This window comes from Austrofundulus limnaeus, unplaced genomic scaffold (assembly GCF_001266775.1).
Source record: "Austrofundulus limnaeus strain Quisiro unplaced genomic scaffold, Austrofundulus_limnaeus-1.0 Scaffold76, whole genome shotgun sequence".
Taxonomy (NCBI): domain Eukaryota; kingdom Metazoa; phylum Chordata; class Actinopteri; order Cyprinodontiformes; family Rivulidae; genus Austrofundulus; species Austrofundulus limnaeus.
In genome coordinates, this window is record NW_013952478.1 from 1,735,969 (window position 1) to 1,761,941 (window position 25,973).

General features: G+C 36.7%; 1 protein-coding gene across 2 annotated transcripts in view; it reads right to left on the minus strand.

The window, feature by feature from the left end:
- Positions 1–24,787, minus strand: part of dhx36 (DEAH (Asp-Glu-Ala-His) box polypeptide 36) — a 29,005-nt gene extending 4,218 nt beyond the window's left edge. The window contains exons 1-25 of one of the 2 annotated variants that reach the window (XM_014011111.1): positions 24,699–24,787; positions 24,278–24,563; positions 23,665–23,822; positions 23,448–23,558; positions 22,107–22,317; positions 21,575–21,613; positions 21,271–21,441; positions 21,025–21,104; positions 16,575–16,649; positions 14,497–14,663; positions 14,340–14,421; positions 14,101–14,241; positions 11,723–11,828; positions 9,230–9,317; positions 7,835–7,890; positions 7,673–7,737; positions 6,995–7,138; positions 6,475–6,592; positions 5,399–5,497; positions 3,781–3,954; positions 3,554–3,640; positions 3,396–3,479; positions 3,194–3,293; positions 2,970–3,060; positions 388–508 (exon numbers count right to left, since the gene is read on the minus strand). In XM_014011111.1, coding sequence (XP_013866565.1) covers positions 388–508; positions 2,970–3,060; positions 3,194–3,293; positions 3,396–3,479; positions 3,554–3,640; positions 3,781–3,954; positions 5,399–5,497; positions 6,475–6,592; positions 6,995–7,138; positions 7,673–7,737; positions 7,835–7,890; positions 9,230–9,317; positions 11,723–11,828; positions 14,101–14,241; positions 14,340–14,421; positions 14,497–14,663; positions 16,575–16,649; positions 21,025–21,104; positions 21,271–21,441; positions 21,575–21,613; positions 22,107–22,317; positions 23,448–23,558; positions 23,665–23,822; positions 24,278–24,538 — 2,829 coding nt within the window. In that variant the 5' untranslated portion in view covers positions 24,539–24,563; positions 24,699–24,787. Of the gene's footprint in view, positions 1–387; positions 509–2,969; positions 3,061–3,193; positions 3,294–3,395; positions 3,480–3,553; positions 3,641–3,780; positions 3,955–5,398; positions 5,498–6,474; positions 6,593–6,994; positions 7,139–7,672; positions 7,738–7,834; positions 7,891–9,229; positions 9,318–11,722; positions 11,829–14,100; positions 14,242–14,339; positions 14,422–14,496; positions 14,664–16,574; positions 16,650–21,024; positions 21,105–21,270; positions 21,442–21,574; positions 21,614–22,106; positions 22,318–23,447; positions 23,559–23,664; positions 23,823–24,277 lie in introns of both variants that reach the window. The other variant, XM_014011110.1, reaches the window with a different exon arrangement.
- Positions 24,788–25,973: the final 1,186 nt, after the last annotated feature.

Here is a 25,973-nt window from a genome sequence, read left to right on the forward strand (position 1 = left end):
CCTGTATACAGAGCACAGAACATGATCGTGAGGAAATCAGTTTTTTTTGCTAACATGATGAGAATATCAGATGAGCCTCATTCAAGTGTCGGTCTTTTTAATATCACACGGCTGATATAACTACCAGTAATCTGAATGCAACAAGTAAGAGGATAAAGGGAGCACACACAATGTTTGAYTTGTATTAAAAGCCTTCCTTCCTGTTTCTCCTGAGAGTTTGGGTGAAAAATGTTGACCAGAAGAACCTTTAGAACATCTCAGGATTTAAATCTACAGTATGCGGGAAAATGGCTAAAGGCACACTTGACAAAGGAAATTTTAAGACCCCTCATGTACCAGGGTTGAAACCTGTCACAACACAGCCTCCAATCCTCCTGGCTTACTCACACTGCTTGTTCTCATCTTGAGGTGGTAAATGAGCCACGTGTAGTTGAACTCCTTCTCTTCAGCGTTGACAGATTTTGGGTGGATACACACCTTTCCATCAGYCTGGGTGTACACCTTCACCCTGAGAAAGAGGAAAGGAATGAATGCTGGGGGGCTGGTGATTGTTTCATTCCCCACAATGCCTTAAATTCTGAGAAATTAAATATTTAGACATAATATAATAACATCTACTATTTACTAAAAAGTCATTTTATATCAGCTAAAAATAAAAGAAAAAATACATCTCATCAAGATAGAAAGAAAACATTTTACATTGTCATTTCTTCACTAATCAGGGAAACCTTAAAGGACTTGCTTTCACAAGTAAAACATGACTTGATTTCCAAAAGCCAACACGTTTCCCATCATCATTTTTTCAAGCTCATTTTCATTCTTCCTTCTTGCAGTTTTAAAAAATGAAAAAGTGTACACGGCGCTCTTGGCAGCAGCTCCTCTGGCAGCATATAAATGYTTTTTGTAGCAGTCCTTGTTCTTTCTTCCAGCAAAAAGGATTCATATTCTGTGAGTTTTTTTAGTAATGAGAACACTTATCCTCTGCCTTTCTGTCCATGGAGTTTTGATCTTGTTTCAATCAGCGGCCAAGCAAAAAAAAAAAAAAAAAAACCTTCAGCTTAGACCTTCTGAGGGTTTCTTTCCTTTTTACAGGAAGTCCAACATGTTCCTTCAGATTTAATGATTGAACTCAAATTCGTTTTCCTTCTAATAGTGATCAGTTCTCTGAAACACAGTCTCCAAAACCAGTCCCAAAGTATGAACAATCCAGTCAATTATTTTGTTCAGAATTGTGGGTAGTAGGGAGAAGCTAGCTCCTGCTGACTTTTGCAATATAAATCAAGGAATTATACATTTTGAACAAGTTTTGAAAACTGTWTTGATTAGTCTTTTCTAATGATGACATCACAGAGGCCACAGGCAAAATAAGATAATTAGGCTCTCACACATTGATAAAGGGTACTGGAGAAAAACAAAGAAGAAGAGTTTATCTAAATAATGGATAAAAAATTTAAAAAGTTTAAGGTCTTGGAGACAAGTTCATTTTGAAAAGAAAGATTTTTTTGCACACCACTTTACAGYAAATGGGGAAAAACTGATCTGTAAAATCCTTAAAGCAACATAGTGGATTTTTCAAATATTATTTCAATAATAACAGAAAAAAAAGATAAAACAACCAAAATTTTCAAAACATATTGAAAATGTTGGGTTTCTTTGAGGTAAGCACAATAAAACTTCAATCTCCCATCACTCATTTGTGCTTCAGGTTAACGGTTATTATCCYCAATCAATACAMTGAATCTGCAGAATGAAGTTAAGTMTGTTAAAGATTTACTGTGTAGCGACAACAGGTTTTGACAAAAACAGACAAAATGTTAAATTGCACAACTTTACAGCAGAGATGTGGCATTTTAGGATAAGTTATTTGGAGGATATGCATTTTATTCTGGTGTTATTTAGATCCAACAGTTGTCATTTCTGACAAAAAGGGTAACAAAAACTGACATGGTAAAATATTAACACTTTAAACAAAAAAAAGTCATCTGTTGCTGAATTCAAAGAGGCTACATTTMTCTGTAATATAAATATGTTCTGTCCTGTGTTCATTTAGTACCCATTTAAAAAATATTGGATGTTTTAAAGCTGCGAAATACTTATTTAAATATTATCTACAACATGTGTGGATGTAACTGTGTCTATTCACACCCAGTGTTCACAGTTGTGTGAAAACTGACAACAAAAGTATTTATTTATTTTTTCATTTTTTCAAATCACTGAGTAGCTTCAGAAATAACCAATTAGATGTGTTTTAGCTTGTTATTATATTCCTCTTCAAATGCCTCCTGTCATCCTGCCGGGAAGAAAAAAAAAAATTATGCCGTCTTGGATTCATTGCGAACATTAAAGAAACGCCGTGTTCCAAACGTCTGTGTTGCAGCCAGACAGAAGCGACTGGTCGGCCTCAGAGAACAAGCTGCACGTACCAGACAGCAGTTTGATTTAGCTGCAGAACAAAAACTGACTCKCCGAGTAATCAAATCATTAAAATATGCAGAGCTGTTGCGCAGATATTAAATCTTACTGAATTTAATGCGAATACAAGCACTAAAAAAGACAGACAAAAGCAAGCGTTTCTATTGACTGCATGGTTTATCTTTTTTTTGTTTTGTTTTTTTGTTTGGCATGTTATGTTTTTTGGATTAGAATGTGCTGAATGAATAAAACTGCCACTGTCCCTGCCATCAGTCTTCTGCACACAGGTCACAGCTGCTCACTCYGACAGCTGCCTGAGGGCCACTCTGTGATGACTGCATTGATCTCAAGCTGCAGAAGTGCCTTTTTGACAGTTTTCCTAACACGGTCGGCACAGCTGCAGGTAGCTGTCACAGGACACTTACAGAAGTCTCACACAGAGGTCTGATGAACGGCTGCGAGAGTTATTTGTCTTTCAAGTGAGAGAGAGAAAGAAAGGAAAATGTCCACTTCTCTGCCACGTGCTGCACAGTCCATCCTCGAACAAACAGACTTACCCAGGTCTCTTTTTGCTGAAAGACGGTCTGATCATGGCCACTTTAGGGTAGAGTCCAGCTACAATCACCGCTTTGATTAACTTCTCATTATCTGAGAAAAGACGCAGCAGGTGGAGAGAGGCATAGTGAGTGCTGATCCAAAGAACGCTTGTCTGATTCACCAAAAAATAAATAAATAAAATAAAATAAAATAAAATCAGCTCAGGAAATAGATTCTTTATTACCTGAGTTGATATTGGATTGGGGGTCTTTAGGGTCACTGCTGCTGACAAAGCCTGCATGCATGAGGTGTTCAGCAAACTGACCCTTCATGTTGTGTAACATCTAAAAAAAAAAATCAATAAAAAGGGCAAGTTACGTCTTGGKAAAAAAAAAGTTATTTCATATTTCGGACAGGCGTCATCAGTTAGAATCAGCGTGACTCACTTGGAGCGTGTTGGCAGACAGGAAGTTGTCCCAGCAGAAGTCCTTCTCATACCTGGCACCACGTCGTTTAGCTTCCTCCCAGCCCTGCACGACAAATTAAAACAGAATCAAGTCATGCGGCAAACAAAATTCAATAAAACCCGGGGTCACAGTTTTACCTTGAAGGCGTTGACAATAGTGAGATGATCACTTTTAGAGTTTCTGGACAGAACTCTTCTTCTCATGTCTGCTATCTTTTCTTTGCCCTAAAAAAGAAAGGTGCATCAAAAACTACTTTTTATTACGCAAGACAAACAAAAAGAGTCAGATGTTAGAATGAAGCAATGYGAGCTGAAGTGTGTGTTTTCAATGTAAGCTTTCATGTCTGTGAACTCCGCACCCCTACCAGGGGGATGAAGAAAGGGTCTTTGAAGCTGAGCGAAGCGGCGATGGTGAGTACTGGGTCGAGGCATCCCAACAGGGCTCCAAACAGGATGAGTTTGCCAATGTGGGGCTCCACAGGCAGACGGGCCAGGTGGAAACCCAGTGCTGTCAGGTTCTCTGTGTGGTCCAAGGCGTTCTGACACAACATGGGGACAAAATCCAGAAGGAAATGGTTTCAGCTCCTCATTGTGTTTTTGAACATCATCCATAGAAATGAAAGCTAATTTCCTTTAGGAAATGCAACTTTTTTATTAAAAAGAAACTACAGAGGTAGCAATTTGAATTGCAAATAAAAAACAAAAAAATCTTGAAAAATATTAAAAACAAAAGTTATTAAAAACAAATGGAAACAAAAAAAAAAACTGTGCCTGCGTTCAGAAAAAGAAACAAAGTAATAAAACTGAGGCAAAATTAATTAATAAGAGTAAATTCAATGACTAAAATTAATTTAAAAGGCACAACTAGAAGAACAACAAARCTAAGTAGATAAAATAAACTAAGATTAGCATTTGGGAATAAATAATCATTAAAACTAAATTAAACTAAAAAGCCAGACCAAACAGGGGTGTCTTCTTCTATTTTGCAACATAAGAAATACTAAAAACATAAAAAGAACAGTATTTCCTCTTCCATTGTACTGAAACTGTTTAATGACATATTAGTTATGGTATTTCCAGTAAGTTATATAGTGAGAGGTATACAAATTCTGCTAATGTAAATTTCATTGCAGGCTTTTTTATGTTTGTAATTTTTCTAAAAAAAAAAAGAGAAAGAAACAAAAAAAAGCTGCACATTCTTAATAAATGTTAGTAATTTTTCTGTTGTCAATCATTTTATGTTCATAATACACTCCACCCCCACTGAAGGTGATACTCTAGGGCATGGGTCTGCAACCATACATAACAATGACTGTTTTTGTTTATACCCACAACAAAAATCCATTTGTATACAAATATGTGATCAGTACTACTAATAAAAAAGTAAACATGTTGATTAGCACATGCTAGCTTGTTGTGTACTTAAATAATCCAACTTCTTTCTATGATCTTTCTCGCATTTCCATCAGAATTACCTATTGAATACCCACCTATTTACTTATTGAATTGAAGAATTTGAAGACTACATAATAAGATGAATTAGAAAAAAAGTGCCTGAATACTAGTTTTTATGAAATTCAGTATAAACTGTATAGAGTATTTTTCTTGTTTACATGAATGTGGTCTTTTCATTTGTCCTGAAGTGTAAAAATAACAGTAAATAATAAAATTCACAATATATTTTTTTGTTTATAATGTCACCTCCACTGGCCGTAAAGGTTCCTGAAAAGGCCTCGAAAAGGCCCATGGACCACCAGTTGATAATTATAGTTGTAGCTTGCTTTGCGGCTCTGGACATATTTTATTAGTGCATCAAGTAGCATAAATGGCTCTTTTGATCGTAAAGGTCGCAGACCCCTGCTCTAGGGGAAACACTGAAGAATCAGAGCAAATTTTGTCAAATTGCTTAATAGCTGCAGCTTTCCATCCTCAAATCTAAAGGCTTATATTGAAACACAACAGCTGATTCACACGCTGTCCTACCAGGTCTGTGAGGTTCTTGATGGCGAGGCCAACAGCCTTCTCAGTGGGAGGGTCCAGAGCTTTTTCCAAAAATCGACCTATGGATCCGAGCTTCAATATCTAGACGGTGTACATCACATTTCATCATGTTAGAATGACATTTCACAATTTTGAAAGAAAACATGACACTGAGGACAGTGCACTGATATGGTAAGACTCTCTCCTTCAGACAAGTCTGTAGCTCAGGATAGAATCACTCATGCCGTTRCGCGTGACTTCAAATATTTAACTGAAACCACCTTCACGTGATTCTGCAAGAGCCAAGCGCGAAACAATTCAGACAAGAGCCGATTCTGTGAGCATTCATCTAAAGTGCAATCATTTCCACATCACAATAGACTTTTTAATTGTCCAAACTGAAGCAGAAAGAAGCAACCGCATTTCCACTCTACAGATGACAAAGGGGTGATGTTGGAGTGTGTGTGCATTAGAGATTCAGCTCAGAATCCAACCTGTCGTAAGTGTTTCTCTCACTTTAAAGGCTGATGTGATGCATTAGTCCACCTCTCACCTACCGGCTAAAAAAAAAAAAAAAAACGACATTAAACACATACTCAAATAGATTTAACTGAGCTGGTGGAAGACTCAATGCTGGAAAGCACATACAATAAAGTCACTGATGAGAATGATCTCCGCAAACACTGGAACTGGATGAACTTTGGCTTTATGTTCCATTAGCAACCATTTTCCGACTGGACTATGAGGATTTAAAAWAGAGGCAACCAAATGATGTGGGAGAGGGGGAGGGGTGCACAAAAGAAAAAAAAAAACAGCTGTTCGTGTATGAGGAGAAGTGATTATATTGTTGTCGGGTGGGGGGGAAGAGAAAGAGCAGGAGGACAAGTCAGGCTGGGATGCTCATTCTTAGTTCTTGTTAAGCCAAGCGAGGCAAAACCCCAGCACTGCCTTTGCTCCTCACAGACCCCTTCACTCCTACTCATTTGGACCAATCCAGTCTTCATGTCAACCCTGGAGCCAAAAGCAATCTTTCACCCYTCTGTCATTCTGCATTTCCCTTTCTCCCGCTTCCACCCGACCTTTATCTGCAGGCAGAGCTCCTCCAGCGGTGTCCTCATAATTTCAGGTAATTGATAGGCATCCAGAAGACTGGCCCTRAGCCCATTGTACAGGTGGTAGCACTTTCCTGGTTGCACTCTGGATATATGCAGAGAAAAAAGAAGAAGAAGAAAAAAGAAAACAAATTACATGTTAGACCAGTCCCGTGACAAGAGTTTAATTTGAAAAATCAGTGGGATGAAACTGTGTGCCGTTCGCAGCTCCTGCTAATTGGGASGCGCTGCACTTTGATGTCAGAGCATCTAACAGAGCAGGCTAGTCGAGTCAGAGGCTGGAAATAACCTGGGAGGAACTGAACTTTAACTCTTTCTGTGTTTACACAGAAGCGTGAAGGCGTGGGCCAGGGGAAAACAGTGATGGAAAGCTTGGATGCAAAGTGAAGATGGAGAAAAAAATCCTCGTAGAATAGAGCTACCTACCAAGAGGCATCCCTTTAAAGCACACCCTCGTTTCAAAAATGCCCCTGTGATACAAACTAACCTGCCCGCACGTCCTTTCCTCTGTTTGGCATTGGCCAGGCTGACCCACTCAGCTGTCATCGTGCTGATGTTGTTGTTTGTGTCGAAGTTGGTCTCCTTAATCTTGCCTCCGTCGATCACATAAACAACGTCATCTATGGTGATGCTGGGAGGCAAAAGGCGAGAGAAAGACGAGCAGGTCAAACACACACACCCACACTTAAAAGGGGTCAGCTGAGTAGATTTAGTTAAGAATCTTAAACTCAATCATTCAACAGCAAAATGATTAATTCAAGCTCTTTGGTATGAGTTGGAGTCTACATTTAGTGGAATGATTTAGCGTGAGGCGGCGTCTCCATTTGCTCAGTGTGTGTGAGAGTGGCAGGGCTTTGTAAATCCATTAACAAATTGCCTGTCGAGAGTTTCCCATCCAAGCCAGTGTGCCAGCATTTGTAATCAATCCAAGAAATGTACGCTAATTAGCTTCAAATCTGCTTTTCCCAGTAATGACTTGAAACTGCTGCATATTACTGGCAAACGCATTCAAAAAATGCACACTTACATGAGAGCAATTATTAATAAACTCTTTACTCTTTTCTATTAATATTTTCTTTATTTTGCTAGAGAAACAGATTGATTTAAAAGTAATTGTAAAAAAAATAGGAGAAAATGATAGAAACCCACACACAAACATACCCACCTGGTCTCGGCAATATTAGTAGCAATCACGATCTTTCTGAYGCCAGGTGGAGGTCTTTTGAATACCTGGGAGGATTTGAAAAGTTAAATGACACCTGTGATATAGAATACATGAAAACAAAAACATGAGTGTTGGGCACAGAGAATACAGGAGAATACGGACCTGTGTCTGATTAACAGTAGGCATGAGCGAGTGCAACGGGATGATAACAAAATTATCTGAAACATAACAGAACATACAAAAAATAAGTCCAACAAAGCTCGAGTTAGCAAAACATTAACAGTTCTAGCTGAAAGGTGGGTGATAATGTGATTGCCAGTCTTTGTGWGTGCATATCTGTGATTTTAGCAAAAATATTTAACTAACCAGTGGATGGATTTTAATGAATTCAATTCAATTCAGTTTATTTATTTAGCACCAAGTTACAACAATTGTTGTCTCAGGGTACTGTACTCAAAAATCAATAAATCTAAAGAAGCCAGCAGGTTGTGCTGAATTTTCACTTCATCACAGTCTCCCATCCTGAGCAACACATTGATGACAGTGGAGAGGAAAAACTCCCTTTTAACAGGAAGAAACCTCCAGCAGAACCAGGCTCAGGACAGGTGACCATCTGCCTCGACCAGCTGGGTGATGGGACAGGAAAGAGGAACAGACTGAAACTAAATGAAATGCACAATATCAGGAAAACCAGCAATGTGCGATAGCATTGCTTGATATTGCAATAACGATATGACTTGCAATAAAAAAAAATACTTATATGCATGTATTCTCTTATTGCAGTTGTCCAACATTTTCTCCACCATTTTGTTTATAAGACTAATGCAAACATTTAAGTCTTGACCACTTATTGCAGTTTATGGCGTTTTTTTGCAATTATTTTCCTGTTATCGTAATGACGATACATTTGCGATATGTTGTGGAGCCCTACTGTGACTGTTTTAGAAGTCAACTCAATTCAAAATGGCTACCAAAAAATAAAAATAAAAAAAATCAACAAATATAGCCATAATATAGTCAATTTATTTTCAAAGTTTGACCACAAAGGCTAAAACTCCCCTGACTAAAATTCATTTTTCAAGGTAATTAATTTAAAACACAGAAAAGGCTGTGGGTGATGTGCATTCCTTTAAGGTATGCTAATTCTTTATTTTTTTTACATTTTGCTTCCAGCAAGCCAGACATTTGTGTTATTTTTAAAAAGGTCTTGATCAAAAATTGTCTAAGCGGTTAAAGATTTTTTGGACTTCGCCTTTTCACTCATTTTCTGTTCAATCCTTTCATCTGATCCTAACAGAACTTRTGCAGTTTGAAGAGTAAAAATTAGAAATGTGGACAGGTAGAGGACAAAAGAAAGAAGAGTCCTAATAATTAAAATAAAAGCTATTGASAGCATCTGAACAGTATTTGAAGGTCATGTCTTAAAGAAAATGAAAAGAATCAAAGACCTCATAAAGGACCTGAGAAATCATTCTTGAGCTGATCATCTACTATACATACCTTTTAGTTTCTGCCATAAAGCAGATTGTAAAATACTATAAAAAAAGCCTTCCCTACCTGATCGGAACATCTGCTGAGCCATTAACAAGTCATTAAGACCGCTAATGTTGTCCCAACCTGGCAGGAAGACCAAGATAGCACCTTCCTGCCAAAGAAATGACATAACCATCATGAACACAGGGGGGGAATACAAACTGCTGACAGTAACAAATAACAATTACACAAACAGATAAACAAGTTGCCTATGTCCTTGGAGAAGCTGAGCTGAAAAGACAGAAATGACTCGCCCACAGCTCCCATGCTCCACATTCAAACACACAAAGGGCCCTGGAACATGCCACCAACATCAATACGACAGCATCGTTTTTCCACAACATGGCAGCTTTTACTCCACAACAGAAAAGGAAAAAATGGCTTTCTGGAAAAATAAAAGGACACCAATGCTACCTGAGAAACAAATATTTTAATAATAATCCTATAAGAGAAAATCTCTGCACGTCAGGTATTCCAAGGTTTGCAAATGCATACCTTGTTATCCCATCTGGTACAAAACCTAAATCACATGTATTGTGTTCAGTTGTAAAAGAGAAACACATAAGCCTTTAGTCAAGAGTATTCCTTTGTATGTAGTTATAAATTATTGTCAGGCACGGAAATCTTTGCAGCTGAACTTTTTATAAGTGAGAAGGCTGTCACAAGCAACTGCAGAACAGCTGCAGCAACAAATCACAGGGAAATTCAAATCCGGACAGGTAGAACGCTTTCATTTACATTATCAGGCTCAGGTTTACATGAAAATCTGAAGAGGGTTTTAGTGGAAGTCTTCCAGAAAGAGAATTCTTCAACTGTAAACTCAATAGACGGGATTACTGCAGGAGAACTTTACGTGTGCGTGTGTGTGATTCCATTTGATTGGACGCACCGTGACGCCAGTTTTGCACCCAAGTTTGAAAACATTTAACCTGAACATGGCTCACAGAATAGCAAGCTGTGCTCAGTGCTGCACCCACTGCTTAGTATGTGAAGGAGGCTTTAGAGAAAAAATTCAAATAAAAAGAAAAAAAAGAATGAAAACTATGACTAATTTTTACTGCTGTTGTATTAAAACCAAACGAACTCAGCGTAACAAATTACTTAGGTATATGCCCAGAAACCTAAGCAAAATCCTTGAAAATTTTTCACTGCATAAAAAAAAAAACACTTTCAAAGAAAAAACAAGCTTAGAATGAAATTAAGCAGGCAAAACATAGCCCACATTTTTAAAAGAACAGTTTATCATTGCCCAAGAAAAAGGGAAAAAGGGATGAAGTTCAGACACAAAATGTAGCTTCAGAGCTGTGAGTCTTCATGCCTTTTAATTAAACCTAATTACTATGAGTGATCAAACACTGGCACCCTCTTGGGACTGTGTGTGTGTTTGTGAGGCAGCGTGCCTGCATACAGTAGCCACACATGACACAAATACATAATTATTCTTACGCAGCATGGAAAGATGCTGATTATTCAGGGGGAAAATAATATTTAAAAAGTACAGTAAACTGTGTAGTTTTAGCCCTCTATCTGGCAACCCATACACCCTTCCGTCTACGCAAAGAGCTGCACCTTGCAGGCAGTCATTAATGCCTACATGTCGCCCCTCTTAGTAGCTAATCAGAGACCACTTTGATATAATTAACCAATCACCATGGTCAAAGCCCTGACAGATGGACTATATTCTTGGTTCGGAACGCCGTCATGGCGAATCAGCCAGTTCGAGCTCAGCCGTTTGACAATGCCACGGCGAATCAGCTGGTCGAGTGGCTGAGTGTTGCCRTGACTGACGGAGTTATGGATTCATATAGGAAAGGTAATTACTCTGTCTGTCCGAGTTAGTCACTCCTCGTTCACCTCCCCTCCTGTACCTTTTACAAAAATATACCGAAATATGAAAACTAGCTTCACTTCACTTTAAAAAAATATAAAAATACAGCAAAACTAAATGTATTCTTGTTATTTCCTCTTTCATTTCTGGGACTGACGTGCAAAACTCGTCCTCGCCTTCATTATTCTCCTCTCAATATTGACAATAAGCTACAATGTTGATGACATTCTGCCAACAGAACATAAAAGGAGGAAACTTGACAAGAACTGGAAGGAGAAAAAAGGAAACCAACGTGCAGAGGGAGAGCATCTGTTCGATCACTCATTAGCACAGATTTGCTGCCAGGATCAGTGTCATTTTCTCTGATCTAATGTCACTCTGTGTTTGGAAACTAGCCCTGCTCCCTCCATCTGCTTTGTTATACTATCCTTTTGTCAGCTTAAGCATCTGTGTCACCTATTAACTTTTATTTAGGCTGAATCCATTTGCTATGCGTTACCCTGCTCTGTCTGAGCTAAGAATACTCAAAGATTAGCATATACAAGAACATAAATCTGAAAATCCTCAAGGCAAGTTCGTTGCTTGATTATGCTCAGACGTAACAGGCTGCCTGAAATGTAATCATCTTCTACAGAACAAATTTCCTTTCTAAAAAAAGTACTGAAATCCAGAGAGAAGATGACGCTCACCCCCTCGTTAAGCACAATATGACGGATCAGTGCCAGGATCAGGTCCAGATCAATCTTCTCATCACTGTCCAACATCTCCAGGGCCTGAATTGTGCTGTCAGAGTACCTGAAACATGTCAACAAATAAGAATTTTGAACCATCTTTCATCGGTCAGCGTGACAACACAACAATCCCCCTTCTTTCTAACTTTTTCAGAGCTGCAGAGTTTAGCCAAACTCCCGATGAGTAACGCTTTATTTTTCAACAAACAGAACTAATTCTGTTTGGGGAACAACACTTTAATGAACATAATTTATCAGTCTGGTACTTTTGTGTCCTGTTTATTGGTTCTTGTTCTCAATTAAAAATGAAAGACTGAGTCATTTTGAAAAAACAAACAAACAAAAAACTAAATAAAGAAAAATGCTGGAAAAAACAAGAAACAGATGCAGCCAATGAGCTACTGAATTTAGATTTATAGACTAAATTTAACTCAAAGAATAATACTGTGTAAATATTGTCAGATTTATTTCTTTTTCTTTATATGTTGCTTTCAAGGAGCCAGACTTTCAAGTACTTTTTAAATTGGTTTTCAAAGAGAGATAGTAGGACTTTTGAAAGTCTTTCACGCACTCTTTATCTCTCTGATGCAATTTTTAGACCCCTTTTTGTACCTGACAAGTTTAAGAAAAATAAGTTTGTCAATTAACACGATCCCACCTGATCAGGTTGTCGGTAACAAAATATCTATGAAATTGAAATCTAGTTCTTAAAACTCCCAAGTTGTCTTTTATTTATACACAAAGCACTGGTTCCTCATTAACTTAAAGTGTAAGTCAAGTGGAGTTTTTTATGGCTTAAATGGTTCCTGTTTCAATTTTAATTAACCTAATAAACAGTAAACAYATTCCCGTCAAAACATCTCAGCTAACAGGAATAGGACAGGAAAAAAGTAAACAGTAATGCCCCAAGACAGATATTGACATTATGTCATCTTATTACCTGCCACCCAACACCACATCAAAAAAGGTGAAGGAAATCTGGCTCCATAGAAACAAATTATACAGGAATGAGGGATGACAAAAAACATTTTTATTAAGATTTTTTTAATTAAAGTATTATTTAAGATTTTCATGTTTATTTAATAGCCCTGTGATGGACTTGCGACCTGTCCAGGGTGTACCCCGCCCCTCGCACTGTGACTGCTGGATATGGGCACCAGYGACCCACGCAACCCTGAAAAGGAAGAAGCGTGTACAGAAAATGGATGGATAGATGGATGTTTATTTAATAATCAATAAAGCTGCACCAGAACGTTATTTTTAGAAATGGTGCACAGTACTTACTTTTTATACTCCAGTCAAGATGTTTATTGAGCAGTCTTATTTTCATTTGAAGATTATTTCAAACACTGCTTCTACATCTCTGGCTACAGAAAACACTTGCCTGTGGCCTCTACAGCCACTACATCTCTCCCTCCTCCAAGCAGTTTGAAATTGAATTTCGGAACAATCAGTTCTGCTGATGTTTTGACCATTTAGGATTCATTATGAACACACCCGTGCAGTGACTGAGTGAAGCACACAGCAAATGAAGAGCAGGGCCATGTCTGAGTAGCAGATAGCAGTTTTGTTATAAAGCATTAAAAAAAGCCTGAAACAAACTGGCAGGAAAACACATCAGAGCCAAATTTTTTGGACTGTGGGTGTTTCACAACTCTACCCTGAATGTCAACAAAAATACAGTCTTTGGCAGAAAGTGTGGAAAAAAATAGTTGAATTTTAGATGCGATCGAACAGATTTTATCTGCTCTTCAGTTCAAGGTCATAAATGTTTTAGTTTATGGAGTGGGAACTAATATGACACCTTACAATAACTCTAATTCTTAAAAAGAAAACATACAGTATGACATTACCAGTTCCCAATGTTACCTTCTGAATTATCCTGGAGACCAAGGACTGTATGCAGTGTAGATGCATTCAGAGCAGGAAGTGATTTACAGCTCAAATTACTCAGCACTCAGGCAATATAGGGATTTTCATTTCAAAAGGTCTAGTATAGCAAAGGTAATTATGTTTTCATTTTCCAGCACCTGAGACAGCATTGATAATCACCATAAAAGGAAAGAAGACTGCTCTCAAAACACAGAAAAAAACTGAGTAATGGATGAAACTATTGTAGGTTTATTTTGTACTACACTCTACCTAAAAAAAACAAAAAAAACAATTAAATAAATGACAGAATATTTCACACAATCAAAGAATTTGTCCTCCTCAGTAATGTGCTCACGAAACAATAAAACATCTATTTCCAGCCTTTACAAACTCATACAACCCATTTATCAGCCTGGCAGCTGTTTTGCAAACTTAAGACACACAGGTCCTTTAAATCACCTCACCTGCCCTGAAGAGTGCGTGCATAACAGGGCCAGCTCTCTTTGTATTCCAACTCCTTCTCCTCCTTCTCAGGCCTTGAGTTGCGACCCTGCCAAAAGCTTTTCTTCCATGCGGAGCGACGATCCTCACTCTGAGGACGATATCTGCCAGAGAAAAACCATCGTTTCTACAGAGTAAAATAGGAGTTTGTGCCTGTGCATGTAAGGTTATGTATGTATATTAGGSTATAGTTTTGTTCTACCTGGTCATATCAATAATGTCTTCAAGCAGAAACTCTTCCACTGGGAATGTCAAACCAGGAATGTGGATCATTGGACAGTTGTCTAAAGAGAAGACAATATATATAAGGACAAACTCTTCTAATAAACAAAAAAAAGGAAGTTTGGTGGACTGCATACCAAAATATTTAGAGAACTTCTCTGCATTGAGCGTGGCGCTCATGAGGACAATTTTGAGGTCATTTCGGATCTTGAGCAAATTCYTCACTATGACGAGCAAAACGTCTGACTGAAGGTTCCTCTCGTGGATTTCGTCCAACACCAGGTGACTTATACTGGACAACAACCTTTAAGGAAAACGAGGAAGGTTTTAGTCTGTGGTTGGTTTTTGGTCGAGCGTCTGCTCTAAAAAGATGCTTTACAGCTGTACTTGCAACAGGGGGAAGTTTTATAAAATCAGTGTTTCTTACAAAGTCCTTCAGTTGTAAACTATTTAAAGACAGGCTATTAAGGGAATAATTCAAATGTTTTGATGTGGGGTTCAGTGAAGAAATTTAGAGATAGGGAGATTAGTACTGATGTTAAAAGCGCAACACTATATTCTTAAGTTCTCCTTTTTGTAATGTTGACAGTGTTTAATCTATTATGTTTTGATTGAAATAGGTATAATTACATGTCTGAAACATCTTTTACAACACATAAATAAACGTTTGAATGACATTAGCTGAGAATTTTGTCTGAATGCCTGTGACTCAGCCGTAGGTCAGCAGGGGGCGAGCGAAGACATTGAAGAAACTGTATAAATACATGGACTTCCTGTTTTTCGGACAGTGTGGGTTTCCTGTCTGCAGACGCAGTAATAAAACTCACTCAGATTCMAGAGTTCTGGTGTTGTATGGTTTCATTCCTCCTACAAATCATTTTATTTAACATTTGTGTTTATCATCTTGACTTCAGGTTATTGAATACAAATTTTCTTACAGTTCTATGAAAAACTACAACTTTTAACTGTTTTTTGTAGAGAGCTCTTTCAACAACCTTAGTTTGAAGAAATATTTTAAATTCGAGCCAAAAGCTAGTCCACATGCACGGATTTCGAAACAGATTTTTGACATCTTATAACGTCTCAAATCTAAATACTTTTAGAGCATTTTAAAAAAGATTTTTACAATCCTTTACATGTTATAGTTCAAGGGTAATCTAGCAGAAACATAATTTTCCTGCCTGAATTGCCCCAAGCTGAGCTGGAATTGCTACAGTTAGCTATGACTTGCCATGTGCATGTATACTGTATATAACCCTAACACAAAACAGATTTAAAAATATGTTCAATGGTTTTTACATGTACCACTATGAAACTGTTCAAAGAGCCATCTATAACAATGAAGATGTTAATTGTTCCTGATCTTTCCACTGAGCCCCACTTCAAAGAATCTGGACTGTTCAAGAAAAAAGATATATAAATATATAAAACATAAATACAGTCCACAAAGACAGTAAAATTTTCAGCAAGCTACTTTGCAAACTAAGTCAAACTTTATCAGGGTTCCTACAGCTTAAGGAAAGTTAAATCTAAATCTTAAGAATTTTTAATGCCACTTGAAATTAAATTTAAGACCAACTTCACAATAAAAACAGCAACAATTTGACCTAAATGGTTATTTTAGCAAAAATCAACTAGCTGCGGTAAATAACAAAAGTTAAGAATTATTTTAATATTTGAGACAAATACAATCATTCTTCTTACAACTTAACATTTTTAAGACCTGTGAACGATTGATTTAAGACGATTTAAAATTAACTAAGGCCTTATTTTTGGATTGATGAATTCAATGCCTTTTAAGATTTTTTTAAGGATCCGCGGGAACYCTGTTTATGATTAAACTTCTCAAGTCCTCAAATGACTCAGTGGAGTTGAGGAAATCTGAATGAAAATTAAGCCGGACGTCAAGGAAAAGCTAGCACTCTCACTAAGTCTGTGGGTTTGTTTTTCTTCTGAATTCACTTGAAATGCTAAGATGAGAACGAAGAAGAAATGAGTCAACTGAAGCTGTGTGCGTTCCTGACTTCATTTTTCTGACCATGAGAAAGGAGACTAATGCTAATTAATTTCCCACAAACAATAAAGGAAACTCTAAATCATTGAGGGCAAAACAGAGTCATGCAAAGAGAGGACAGCAGGAATTGAGACAGAGAGACGGCACACAGAGAAAATGATGAGAACATGTGAAGATGATAAAGTAAAAGATCAGACTCACGGATCTGAACGCAGCCACTGAAGAATAATGCCTGTTGTACAATACAGGATTGAACCTTGTCTCCGTGGTAATCGGCTGTGAAATGTGAAAACAAAAGATGAGAAAAAAATCTAACATTTTTACACCTTTCTTTTCAGGATGAAGTACTTCCTGTGAAAACCTTTACAATATTCCAATTTATAACAAATTAGGTTCTACCTAAAATAATAAAAAACAGAAATTCAGTGTTTTTTCTCTTTTCATCAAGTTATTTTTACAGTCACATTTTCCCAAAAGAAAATAACCTTTGTAACTTACACCTACTTACATCACGTGTGAAATGATATTTTATTAAATATATACTTATTTGTACAAATTGTCTCACATGATTATTGATATTATTGATTACCAGTTTAAACAAGCCTGTATGGTACCAGCCAGCATATTGGAAATACTTTAAACACATTTGATTTTATTTAAACAGATTAAATATTTATTTTCATTTTTTTATTGATTTTTTTAAGTTTAAGGTAAATTCCCGACAAATCTACTGAAAATATGCCATTGGTTTAAGTTAGCAAATAATAAAATAAAAACAACAACGTAAATCTGAACAAAATATGCAACTTTCATCACTGACAATTGTGAAAGTCTAATAAAGTTAACTAAAAATGACTCAACAGGCACTAAACATTCATATTAATTTTGTATCACCAGTGAAAGGTTTATCTACTGCATTATACATGAGATTCTTATTTTCTTTAATCCTCAAAAAAAAACAACTTAAAAAAAAAACACCCAACCGCACCCCAAGGACACCAGTACTTTAAAAAAAAAACACTTTGTTGTATAATTCATGCTGGTTTGATATTTCAAAAAAGACCTTTGACTAATTCCAGGAGAAATAAAAACACTGTGCTGAGCAGAATTACAAAGTAATTCATAAAATCAATATGCCGTGAAAACAAGCAAAGCAGTGAAACTGAGACAACAGGATGGCTAAAAATATTAAATATCACTGCTATCAATGATATAAAAAGAAATGCGCAGAAAAAATAGGTAAATATGGGGTTTCCATGTTTATTTAAACACATAAAATAGCTGGTAGCAAGTTTAAAAATGTAACTGAACTGCAGAAGGACAAGGTTGCCGAGGGGCTGGGTTCTTTTGAAGCTACAGAGGAGCCTCAAGGCAAATTGAGGCTGTTGGACCTTTTTTTAACACCTCCACACCTCACACCCTCAGTGCTGTGCTGCAGACTGATTTCTACAGCACAATACTCCACAGTAATAGGTTTACTCTGAGGTCATTTCTGTAAGCAATGAGCTCCATCAGGCCCACAACCGATGCCTACTTTTTGCTTGGTGGCAACTCAGCCTCTTTCCCAAACGCCGAGAAAGCCAAACCATCTTTCATTTKCCAAGTGGGTAAAATCTGTTAGGTATTGATTGATTACGATATTTAAAAGCTGTGAGTTATATAACATCAGCTCTGATAATTAATAACCGAGGCTTAAAAAGGGCATCGTAGTCAGTTACAAAATTATGTTTTGCCCAGAAGCTGTTAGTTAAACACTGATACTTGCTTTATAAATAAAACCTCAGACTTTTTACACAGAAAATCAGAACGTTTTACAACTTGGTACAAGCCTTTCATACCCAAATACAACTAAAAATTAAGGCTGCGTGATATTAAGGAAGCAAGCTAATACAATAATATAAATTAATACCAGTACTACAATAACATTATTAGTTGCAATAGACTTGTTTTTGTGCACTGCACTTGTTTTCTATGCATAAGATATAAATCAGCTGTACATACTGAGAACCCTGATATTAAGTTCTGCAATCTGTATAAAATTATTGTGCCTTGGTACAAATGTGAACATGTTTACAAGTAAACATGTTTAAGATAATTACTATTTAATTTTCTACCAAAGAAAATCACCAATTTTTGTAGATTGCAGAAATGTGTATTTTAACATTAATTTCTCTGGGAAGAAAACTGGTGCATCATTAGAAAGTTAACAAAGCAATATTTGAATGTAACATCTGGAAGAATCCCAGGGTCTAAACAACAGAGAAGTGAACAGTGGGCACAGCTACGTGAAGGAAMAACAGCTTCCCTAAATTGTTGTAATTGTTGTTTTTTGATTGTGTTTGTTTTTTAGAAGATTTGCAACTGCATAATTACAAGCAACTAAAACAACCACAGAACTAGAAGCACTCGGAGAGTGCAAACCTCCGCCAAGACCAATTTCCCTCATCCTGTAAGAGTAACACAAAAGCACAAAAGCAGAGATGGAAACACATTTGCCGAATAAGTTCTGACGTAGCGAACATTTAAGCAGGCAGTATGCRTGGAATTTCTTCTCATTGGAGTCCAATGTGAAAAAAAAAGTCCGACTCGTCACCCGACGTTATTCATCGTYGAATTGGTGTCGGATTAAGCTCCTAAGTTTTCATCAGTCACATTTCACCAYGTAAAATGTCTGTTTTATCCCTTTGTATGAGTTTGTAATGGTTTGACTCTCTTCATAAAGTGCTTCTTGGCTCCCCCCCGTCTCCAAACTTTGAGGCCCGGCAGCTCTCTGTTTACAAGCCTAGTAGCGAGAAACTGTTCTGATTGGTTGTTTCGGAAATGTGGTGTGTTTGAGAAAATGGGAAAAATATGTTTCATGGTCCAGTCACGCACTTACTTCATAGTCACAAAACGTTCTGTAAATGCGCATATTATGGCAAGAATTATTCATCATTAAATCTGGTTTTAACATTACTTTTATAAAGTTTGAAGTCCGTGCTGTCCAATCCAGCTCACTGTTTTTTTTAAAGAAGCCCTGTGAAAGCATCACAGCTTTGCCGATCTCAGAGTGTTAAGAGAAAAATATTCCTGTATCCGCATCGTGATCCGGAACTTCACCAAAATTTAAAAGGTGTGTTTCTTGGCCCAATACCGACGTGGTAAAAATGTCACGACAATCCGTCCACAAGTTTTTGAGTAATGTTGTCCACAGACAGAACGACTGACAGACACATACATACGCGACCGAAAATATTACCTCGCCCTTGGCTGAGGTAACAATGGCAAAGTGAAAAATGCTCCTAAATTCAGCTGGTGATACGTTTTCTGTCCCATTTCTTTGACAGAAATATTTCTTTCGTGCAAATCTTCCTCTTTCTAATCCACTACATCAGTTTCCTTCAGCAAACCTGAATTGCCTATGTTTTCTCTCTTCTTACCTCATGTGTCTCATTGTCTCGAAGCTCTTCTTTGTTGTGTATGATTCATTTTAGATAGCTGYACTCTCTAATATCCTGAATCTCTCTACTCGCCTCAAAAAAAAAATCTTCCAGGTTTTTTCCATCTTTTCTTGTGCATGCTCTCACRTCAACATTTCCTTCTGCTACTGTTTAAACTGCTTAGGTCTTGAAAAAAACATTTGCTTATTGTGTTTGCTGTTTATTAAAACACATGCAAATACTTTAAAATGCAGATAAGGTGAATTTCAGGGTTTTCACATCTAAATTTGTGAAAGTGTTTAAAGATTGCAGTTTTCTTTTAATTATAATAATAACCCTTGCTATTCAGCTGCTCATTAGAAAGTAACAAAATTGATAACATTCATGCAAAATGTTTACTCCTAATACATTTTTAAGAATTCTCTGCAGATAAGAACACATGAAAGAAAAGGCATCTTTCTTAATAAAGAATTGCCAGGCTATGATTTTCCGCTGTCCTTTTCTGTAAATTAAACAGTTATGTGTGGTTGACATATTGGTCTGGTACTTATTTATTGCTGATATTTAAAAAAAAACAGCCTGTGGTTCATTTGCAGTGTTTTCTGAGTTATCATTATTATAGCGTGTAGTTTCACAGTGTGTGTTTTGTTTGTCTCTAATTTAAATGTTTGGGTAAACAACAAAAAAGGTCATTTCTAACACATAAACTGTGTCGTACTTTAGACTTTGAATAAAAAATAGATCCACTCTCAACAGTAATGCAAATCAGGCCATATAGTCCCTATTAAATATAAACTGGTATGCAGATATACAAACATTAGATGCATCTACACTGGAGAAAATGGATACATAAAGCTTTATTTTTGTTTTATAGCCTGCAAATTGGGTAAAACATGAAATCTAGACGTCGTCAACGATCTAATTTAGTCTATATGTGACAGTAAATAGGTCTGACTGTTCCAGTTTAGAAAAAAATCAAGTATTAATCAAAAAGTCTAGAAAAAAATCCATAAACAGGTTTTAAATAGGTCATGTTCGCTGAAAAAATAAAAATAAAACAACAAACAATAAGCCAGCCCAAAAAAACTATTACACTGCTTTGCATTTCTTTTGGGCTGCTTAACCACTAAACAAATTTCTGGATGCCAATTGAATACACAGTGAGACTGATATAAGCTCCATCAATTACCTCTATTTCATGCATCAGCAGAAGTTTAAAAAGCCTTTCTTACCTCTGCAGGCGGATTTGRTACCCACAAGAATTTCCATTCCCCACACTTTCTGCTCTCTCTGCAGCTACACGCTCTGCTACCTGAGAAAACACAGATATGAAAACATTTAGGAGCAGACTGTTTAATTTAAAAAAAAAAAAAACAACCACATCTGTAACCTCAAGCAGAATGAAACTCTTTTGATGACCACAGTTCTCATAAGAGAGCAATWAACTGCATACAATCCTGAACCATTATGAACCATACCGAAATGGCACTGATGCGACGGGGCTGCGTGCACACCACGCGGCAYGTCGAGCCCACGCCTCTGTTGATGTGGTTGTCGAGGATGAACTGAGTGACCTGAGTGGTCTTTCCGCACCCAGTCTCCCCACTCACCACTAGGACACGATTAGAGTTGATTAGCTCAACGAGCTCCTGTGGATACGATTAAGGATGCAGTTAGGGGTGAAAGAAAGAGAAACGGAAATATAATTTGAAGAAAAAAAATGCAGTTTAGGTGAAACGTATGTTATTTTTTTACTTTAAATGGAATAAAATTAATTCTTACCTCTTTTTTTCCATAGGATGGCAGTTTTTTCCTGAAATTCTGAAGAGGAAAATGTTAATTAGAAAACTAAAGGATATCTCTGTCTTTTTCTTGACATTGTTAGTGTTTTAGCATTTAAAATATATTCAACCAATAAGTCCTGATAATGACAAGGTCTTCACAAGGACAACGTAATACTCTTATTTTTTTGTTTCATACTCGTTTCTAACAAAAACATAAAAATATAAACTTTGAYGAAAAATCACATTTTTAATATTTCCCCTAATGTGTCAAATGAAAAGTAACTGAAACACAAAAATCCAACAAACAAAAAAACTACTTTATTTTGTCGCTTCCCAGCACAAACAATCTATTTTATTCATTAACACTTGGGTTTAGTACACAAATGTGATGTATGTATCTTGGTAATGTGTCAAATAAACAGTGCTTCGACACACACAAAAAGCACAACTACTTTAGAAGCCTGATGACCCGGTTACTGCAAGAAACCAACTTTTAAAACCAAGGAAAAACAGATGTCAAAAACACTTACAAGCATTTCTTTGTATTTTGATTCAGATTCCTTGCTGTGCAGATCTCTTTTTAAGTACTCATCCATTGAACTGTCTCTGACTACTTCCTGAAACAAAAACTCCAGATCCTTGTCTTTCCTCAGGGGTTTCTCCTCCTTCTTTTCCTCCTCTTGATCATCTTCATCCCAGTTGTCTGGTGGCTCATCTTTAACTGCTGCTTTAGATAAGTCACTAAACAAACACAAACAACATACGTATATAGTGGAGTGGATTTACGTTCAGTAACACTTCAAATATTCCCTTATTTTAAATAAAATTGTATTCTGATWATAGTGTTTTTATGCATAGCTGGTAGGCTTATTTATTCAGATTTCATTTTACATACTAGGGCTGAACGATTTTAGAAAATGATCTATTTGGGATTTTTTAATCTAAAAATTGCGATTATGTGTGATTATTTTTTTAATGTTTTAAGTATTTTTCAACAAACAGAAGCAACAAATCAATCTGTTTTATAATAAACAAAGTAAAATTTGTTTAAAGCACAGATTACAAAAAAAAAACGATTTAATGTGTGATTATTTTTTTAATGTCTTAAGTATTTTTCAACAAACAGAAGCAATAAATCAATCTGTTTTATAATAAACAAAGTAAAATTTGTTTAAAGCACAGATTACAAAAAAGAAACCATTTCTAATTTTTCTTGTTTCATACAACATGATATTAAACATGTTAAGTGAACTTCCTAAACACTGTCTGAACTTCACAGGACAGGCTATAAATAAATAGAAAAAATATAAAATATAAAAATAAAGCTTTCCAGCCAGTAAAATCATGAAAAAATACAGTGYAAAAAACATAAAGAGAATAAACATCTGCTTTAACCAACTTGTTATTTTCTAGGAAAATCAATCATCACCTAATATGTTTGCCAGTAATTGTGATCTGAGCTGTAGGAGAGATGTTAAAGAGAAAACAAGTGAAGAAAAACACTATGTTTAAAACTGCAAAGAAACTTAATGAAATTAAAAATTATTTTATGACTTCAGTGCTTGGATCCACATTATATAAATTAAATTAGTGATGACCTAAAATTTAATCTGCAGACTGTTAGATGTCACGAAACACAGGGAGGACGAGGTGAAGAAGTGACTGATCTGTGAGTCAAACAGCCGGGTCCAGAGATTTATTGTAGAGAGACAGTGTCAGAGAAAAATGTTACATTAAATATCACATCTCACTGTGTAAGCCAGGTAGAAGCAGTGGCAGCTGTGCGTGATTCATTTGCAGCGGTCTCCTCTCAGCTGACAGCAGCTGTGTGTGTGTGTGTGTGTGTGTGTGTGTGTGTGTGTGTGTGTTACCGTTTGGATGTGTGACTCTTTTTCTTCTGTCCTGGAATAACTTCTTCCTCTTCCTCAGATTTTACTTCAGCCTTGTGTTTCTCTTCTTCAGGCAAATCACCATCAAAGTAACTAAGATTACAATACAAAAACAACCTTTGCTTTATGCAAAATATAGTTTTCTTTATTGTAAGCTTCACACAACAAAGTGTAATCTACTAATGTAAGATTTTCTCACCAGTGTCCACTATGATTAGCATCTGTTTGCCAGTTGTCAGACTGAGAGGCCCTTGCATTCCTGCCATCTCGCCTTGGGCCAGGCTGGTCATTCTGAACAGAGTTAAGCAGCTTGGTAATGTGCTCCTCCCTCGCCTCATCCATCTGGACCACTGCCCGCTGAACACACAAATAATTAAACCTCATCAATTACTTTGCAGCTGCTAAACCTTGAATAGCAACCTAAAGCAACATCTTCAAAATACTTTATATACTGATCCATCATAAGATAATGACCACAGCCAACCCAGCTTTTCTYGTTTCAAAACAGTGTTGATTGAAATTGACAGGTCTGGGCCGTTATGGCAGTCATAATTGTATGGTTGATGAGTGTGTAAGTTGTGTGTTATGAGAAGCTGATCTAAAGACTTGTTCACTTTAATACAGTGAAAATTTTAATACCCTGTATACACGAGTGTAAACAAACTTTGTGTTAGTGCATTTCAACTAAATATTAACAGGGGTTGTTGTCCCCCCACAAAAAACAAACAAAAAACAAACAAAAACAAACAAACAAAAAAAACAGGATGCAGGTACACACATATGCACCAGTAGCCAAAAGGCACTTCTCATACCGATCTCCGGTCTGCTTGTTTCCTCCTCACGGCTCCGTATCGGGCATACCACAGACCAATCTCACGGCCCCTCAGATGTGGAGGAGGACGGTCTTTCTGACCATCTCCTCCTCCTCGGTCCTGGTCAAAGTCGGAACTACCGCTGTGTCCCCAGTCTTCAACCCCTCTGTCCATTTTCTCTCTGCTGCCATCCCTGTAGCCGCGACCTCCTCTTCTGCCTCTTCTTCCACCTCTTCCTCCACCTCCGTACCCATAACTCATCCCACCACGAACAACTAGCAGCACTCTGTCAAAAATAAATCGGTTACCGAACTGGGCTAACACAAGCAAGGCAAGCGACACCGGTGGAACTGGAAGATAGGATGTGAGACGAAATTCTAATTTTTTAAATAGGTGGCTACAACAAAAACACGATTGTTACCTTGTAACCTCTTCATAAAGAGATATAAAGCTTTGCTTATAACAAACACGCTGCTGCTGATAAATTAAAACTAGGTTTTATTTTTCGGTGCGTCGCACAATGATGACGTAGTAATTTGCAGACTCTAGAAAGTGACGTAACCCTTGAGCTTCGTGTCAAAATAAAGGTTAAAAACTTAAAAAAAAAACAATTTTAATTATTTTTCTTTTAAAGAATATAGTAGAGAATACTGTAAGGAAATATTTGAGTGAATCTATGTTTATTTAGATCAAGTTTGTGTTAGTGTTTTTTTTTAAAATTTATGTATTTGTTTGTTTTTAGTTGTCCTTTTTCCTTCATGTTCTTGAAATGCTTGCATGCAACATTGAGCTACTTTGTTTTATGTTAGCTTCATGTTAATTTTTGTACTCAGGGTGGCACGGTGACCCAGTTGGTGAAGCTGCTGCCCCTAAGAAGGTTGCTGTGTTCAGGGTGAGTGTGTACCCCACCCCTAACACAGTGACTGGTGGATGTGGGTACCAGTTACCCCAATTACCCTGAAAATAAGAGGGTTAAGATGATGCATGGATGAATTGATGGATGAAACTGTATTCAAAGATTTTTACAGATCTTTTTCTATATACTGTATAGAAAATACAATGTATTAAATAATAATCATTTAAAAAATGAAAGGAAAATTGAACTACACTGTGAAACCCAAGCAAATGTATTTATTTTTATGTCTGTCAATTTTGAAATGTTTCAAATCTTGTAGCTTTCTAAAGAGGTTGGAACATACTACTTTTATTTTAGTCATAACAATGTCGGAATGCTGAAAGAAATGTAATCCTTTGTAATTGCTGGAAAATATTTCATTACAAAATAACAACAACAACAACAACAACAACAACAATAATAATAATAATAATAATAATCAAGTGGGGTGGATGAATATTTCATCAACTTCAACTTTCAATAGAATCTGTTGAATGTCTATAAAACAAAGGGAGACTACTGTCTGAAAGTGAACTAACAGTGATTAATACTGCAGGACAAACTGTGCCATCAATTTTGGAAATAGAAAAAAAAAACATCTGAGGGACACAATAAAGGCTTTTATTCTGCAGCGGTGTCCTTAATTGTCACAGAGARACAGCCTCTAACTTGTTCAGCAGAGCTGAGGAATCATAATGTGGAGAGCGACTTTCATTAACTTGACTTAAGTGCAGCCTGACAACATTCATTCTGCTGATGAGAAATGATTGAAAAAAAAATGCTCACAGTTACTGTACGCCT